Below are 5733 nucleotides of genomic sequence, written 5' to 3'. Positions count from 1 at the left end.
ATTTAAAGATCCAAAAATGTTTGTTCTTAAAGTGTTGACAAGTGAACTAAAAAGTATAACCTCCACCTTAGTTCATTTGCCACATCAAGCATTTATTTTAAGCAACTTATGTTCAAGGCTAAATAAAGTTAATGGAGCCTGAAGTAGGATGTGACAACCTACTCCGACGAGTGACACTTAACTATTATTTAGTGTATTACATAAGGTTTGAAAATCATCTTATCATTCTAGGACATTAGATGAAGGATTTAGAAATGATGTGTGGAATTAACCGAAAGTATAACACATAACTTGTAATATTTTCAAAATCAATTAAGTATAGAAATAATTTCATACTTCCAACCAATTTCGTCCTCGAGAATTTGTGCATATTAGTTGTTTATGTTTATTTACTTGTTAATATTTCATAAACAAAATCAAACAAAAAGATGTTTAAACATTATTAGTAATATAATAATGTTCTATTAGGCAATTCATTGTGGTTCGACATAACTCTGTACTATACTACAAGTGAATCTTGAAAGAGATGCAAATGTAAAATAGTAAAGTGTTAACTTATAAATTTTATTTGTTGACAAATAAATAAACCTTGAATCAAAGTACAATTTAATTCATAAATTGTATTTTTGTGAAAAGAAAAAATACACAGTTATAATGAGTGATCTAACTACTAACTTTTACTTTCTGTCATTTACTTTCCGCAACTAACATTTATTTTCTGTCATTTACATTTCTGAAACTAACCTTTAATTATTCTTTTATTCTTTATTCTTTATTCTTTATACCAACCCTTTGAAAGAAGTGGTAAGGTTAAATTATAACTTTATTATTTTATTTATTTGTCCTTTACCAACCTTCCATAGGGAAGTAGTTTGGTTAATAAAAGAAAATGAAAATAAATATCACTCATTATCACTTGTGTTAAAATTGCTAAATTCATGCTATTATACCGGCGTTGGAATTTATTCCAATAAAGCCGAGATGGTATGAAATTGTTAATAATTCAAGAAAGATAAGTTTTTGATTAAAGGAACATTCTTGAAACCATTATACCGACGTTGGAATTTATTCCAACAAAATCGAAATGGCGAGCAAAGAATCGAATTGTCATTAAATAAATCAATCAGAAAATAAATAATAAGGAAAACTCTTTCAAACAATTTGTACCAAGAAAACTTGAACACCTTATTTGCATATTTAACATACTTGTAATGCATCACAAGGTAAAATAATAGGGATGCTATAGGGCATCCTATACAGTGTATCAAGGAAAGTTGTACAGGTGAAATTTTCCTAAATTTTATCTCCACATTTACTTTTATTAATAATCACTATTTAGTAAATATTACAATAAATAACTACCTTAATTTCCAATCCTACAACTAACACTGTTTTTTAAAATGTGCAAATACTGCTTCTCTTATCTTCATATTACACTTTGGTTTTAAGTATTTTAAGATTTATTAAAACACATTGCTCCTTATATACCAACTCATTTTCCTATTCTTTCTCTCAAAATCTTCAATCCCATGTACCTGTCAAAAACAAAAAATATACTATTAGCATAGTACCATAACTTCTGAAATTAGATTTTAGCTAAACATATTTGCTCAGTACTATTATCTTTATCACCATACCAGTTATTTAAATTGCGGATCATATCACGTGATGCGGCCACAATATTGCGGTGTGATACCGAATCATATTGATGCGGTTGTATCGGGTCACAACATAACTGCATCAGACCTATTTGGGCCGCATCGGGCCGCATTGAATTCAAAATATTTTTTAATCATAAAATAATTTATATTGCAATGGTCACAATCCACATTGCATCAATTGCAATGACTACAATCGTGATTACAACAGTAAATTAAAACACTGAAACATACCTTCCCATCATCATCACAGTTGCTTGAGGATTGGTTCCAGGTGACTCGGGAAATGTCGAGCCATCTACGACGCGGAGTCTATCAACACCAAGAACCTTGTACTCATTGTTCACTACCTTACCCACATGGCATCCACCATGGTAGTGCCAAATTGTAATCACAGTGTCCCTACAGAACTGCTCTAGTGACTTTGTATCATTAGGATGCTTAGGTATGAGGTTGACATTAGCCTTAACACTAAGGCTAAGCAGTTTCTCTGTTGTTTTCTTGTCACACAAGGTATAGTTTGTGAAGTGTTGTGACTGGACAACCTTCGTTGCAAGGCGAATCCCTTCGACGCATCGCTGAAGATCGTACGGGTGGGTGAAGTAGTTGAAGGTAACAATAGGATTGTCCTCCACATTGGTGTTGTTCAACCTTAGCTTGCCTGCTGACCAAGCACTAGCAACTTTTGACAGGATAAAGCCTCCCTTGAATGCTTCGATCGGAATGTCGCGCTTGTTCTGTAGGAAAGCTTGAATAGTTTCTTTTGATCTTTGTTTAGGAGGAATTGTTGAGATCTGTCCAATCTGGTTTACAATGCAATCAAAATGAAAAATGACTTGTTATGGATATTTTTTGATAGTTGATAATCTGATCATGTGTATTATGTGAATTTCTAGACCAGTATGTGGTTAATGTACTAATGTTAAGTGGCCTTAGGATACTAAAATATGACATAATTTAAAATGAACTTAAATTACAGGCGTAGTTGCAGTACATTACATGATTGTGAGTAGTTGTCTAAAAATATGGGCCAATGTGGCTGCAATTTCAATACAATTGTAGGAACTATTGAAACCACAATTATTGACCGCAATATAGAACCATAAAACCAATTTAGTATTCCAACTTATTTATACTAACTCTAAGTGTTTTAAATTGTGAATCACATCACATGATGCAGCTGTAATATTGTGGTTGCGGTGATCGTCGTAATCACATCATACCGCAATTACAGTGTGATACCAAATCACCATAATGCGACCATAACTGGCTACAATACAATTGCATCGGACCACATTTAGATCGTATCAGGCTGCAATGCAACCATATTGGACCGCATTGGGCCACATCGATATAAAAAATAATTTTTCACTCACAACAAATAATTCACACCACAAATGCCACAATCCACATAGCAATGACTGCAATACAGTAACCATAACCGTGACAACAATCACAATCGCAACCACAATTTAAAATATTGCGAACACTTTTGTGTAAATTTGGAGAAATATTGCATACCTCAGCTGACAACATGCCATGGTTGCAATGAATGCTATCATTGGACTGACTAAACCCACTGCTAGCTTCAATATACACACCCAACTTGGTAATACCCACTGTTTGTATGAGTGATTGATGAACTGGCCTATTAGAAGGCACAAAAATTGTGTTCATTGGGTTATCTACCATTCCTTTCCCAACATATGGGTTATCAAGAACCAATGTTATGTTCAATTTTTGGAGTTCTGATTTTGAACCAATTCCACTAAGTAATAACAGTTGAGGAGACCCAATTGCCCCACTAGATAGTATTACTTCACTATGCTTATCATTTCTCAGAATTGCCTCATGTTGTCTCCCATTTTCATCCTTGAAAATAACAGCAATAGCTTTTGGTATTTTTCCTACAATTATAATAGCATTACCTATTTCAGTCATGTTAAGTTACTCTCATAGGACTAAATTTCCAAAACTTTGAAGTTTACCTCTTTGACTTCATTAAGAGAAGCGAGTCTCAATCATTAAACCATACATGAATGTCAATATTAAGCAAAAGTCATGTGACTGTATGTTTTAATCTCAATTATCTATGTATGTATGGTTTAATGATTAAGATTATATTTCTCTCACCTAACACGCGAACGTTACTTATATGTACCTTTATCATCGAAAACGATCTTTTGGACCGTGGCATAGACCAAAACAGTAAGTTTGTCAGGGTTCCCTGAAGCAAGGAGTTCGGCGGCTGTGTGGCGGCGGCCGAACCTGTCAAAAATAGTTCCGCCAACTTTTGTTCCATAGATATGATCATAGGTGAATCCATTAAAAGGAGAGACACCCGAATCTAGAAGACTGTCCCTCACTGCAGCCTGATAGGGTGAAAACTTTGGCCTATGAACAATTCTCTTCTCAACCCATGTGTAAGACTGATTTACTAGCTTGGCATCCCACCCTACCTTCTCCATAAACCTGCATTCATATATAATGTGAAGAAAAATCTTAGTGTTACAAATAAATGTTCTAGAATGGTAAGATTATTACTAGATTGTTGCCTCAACAAAGTGAATTTTAATGAAACATTATCAGATTTAGCAGTTGCATGTATATAAGAGGCTGCTCTTTGTTGAGCATTTCATTTTAGTATAGTTTTTCATACAGTTTTTTGCTTTTACTTTAGTACTTTGTTTAGCATTTTATACACCAATAATAACTTCCATTGATGTCTCATTTTTTGGCTTGAAGCCTCATAGTTGTTTCTTTTTTTGGTATAACCAAGAGTATGTCCTTACTTTTAGGTGAAGAACTAATCTCTTTCAAGGTGTGTTGTTATCTCTCCCAACACGTGTTATTCCCAAGAATCGAACTATTAACTTTTTAGTCTATGTGGGAATCTAAATTCCTTTCATTTTGATTTGAAAACTAACATTTTCAAATGGGTTAATATCTCTCACTTGTTTTTTTTTTCTCAAGTGATTAAGCAAAAGATATGTGGAATGAAATTAAAGAAAGAAGAGAAACTAAAGAAAGTTGAGAAAAAATGTTGAAGAAAAAGTTTACAAACTTGTTTATATTTGAAGTAACTATGATGACCTACACATTTATGTCAATTTTTACAAATGATAGATAAGTTTGTGTATAAATAAATACGAATATGACATGTAATGAGTTTAATTTAAATTTATTTAATGTTGGGAAGTTGTCATAATTAAATATATTATATAGAATCTTGTGATGAATGATTTTGTTCTCATTGTCATTTATTTCATGCAAAATAGACAAAAGAAATTTGGCACTTTGTTCTCATCATATCAATTATCACCCCTACCAACTAAGAAAGCAATAATATCAAAGCAATAATTTGTGAAAATAACAACTCCCTCATATTTATACAAGATACGTCTATTCCACTTTAAAATATACATACTTCACTAGTCACTCACTTGCTACTTTAATAAATGTCATTTATATTTATGATAAACATTGTGGTCCTTGTATTTTGTAGGCTCCTTATAAGAAAACATTTGGATCCAAAATTTAATTATATAAAGCTTGAATATTAATGTTTGAATAAAATTGAGAACTTAAACTAAATTATAATTTTGAATAAAATAGGTCTCATAAAAATCATAAGAACAGGATACGTTTTTTTTTATGTATTCAGTTATTATTATTTATAAGGAACTTTATTTCAATATATTTTTATGGGATTATATTCTTAAGGAGTGTTAAACAATTTCATATTTTTCTCACTCTAAGTTAGACCAATATTTCAATTATATATCCACTATATTATAATATAAAATAATAATAGTTAGAATCAACAAAGTATTGGACAAATTTATGCATAAAATAATAATAATTGACAACACAACAAAATTATAAAAAACAAAAAAAAATATTTGTCATATAGAAATAAAATCGATTGTATATGTAAAAATATTTGAGGCCTCATTAGTTATGGGTTATGTACTGCATACTTACCATACACCCTCACGGGTAGACCCTGATATTTATATTCTAAAGGATAAGGCTATAAAAAATAAAATAAAAATTGTCGTAAAACAGTTATATA

The 5733-nt window shown here is 31.6% G+C and overlaps 1 protein-coding gene across 1 annotated transcript in view; it reads right to left on the bottom strand.

Annotated features, from left to right (window-relative positions):
• The window catches only part of LOC109347859 (protein HOTHEAD-like), a 7928-nt gene continuing 3488 nt past the window's right edge, over positions 1294-5733 (bottom strand). The window contains exons 3-6 of the mRNA XM_019587955.1: positions 3820-4130; positions 3180-3565; positions 1893-2461; positions 1294-1535 (exon numbers count right to left, since the gene is read on the bottom strand). Of these exons, the coding sequence (XP_019443500.1) occupies positions 1493-1535; positions 1893-2461; positions 3180-3565; positions 3820-4130 (1309 nt within the window). The 3' untranslated portion in view covers positions 1294-1492. The remainder of the gene's footprint in view (positions 1536-1892; positions 2462-3179; positions 3566-3819; positions 4131-5733) is intronic.

Source organism: Lupinus angustifolius, chromosome LG05 (assembly GCF_001865875.1).
Source record: "Lupinus angustifolius cultivar Tanjil chromosome LG05, LupAngTanjil_v1.0, whole genome shotgun sequence".
NCBI lineage: Eukaryota > Viridiplantae > Streptophyta > Magnoliopsida > Fabales > Fabaceae > Lupinus > Lupinus angustifolius.
Note: the sequence above shows the minus strand (reverse complement) of the source record. Positions and strands in the feature narration are given on the sequence as shown.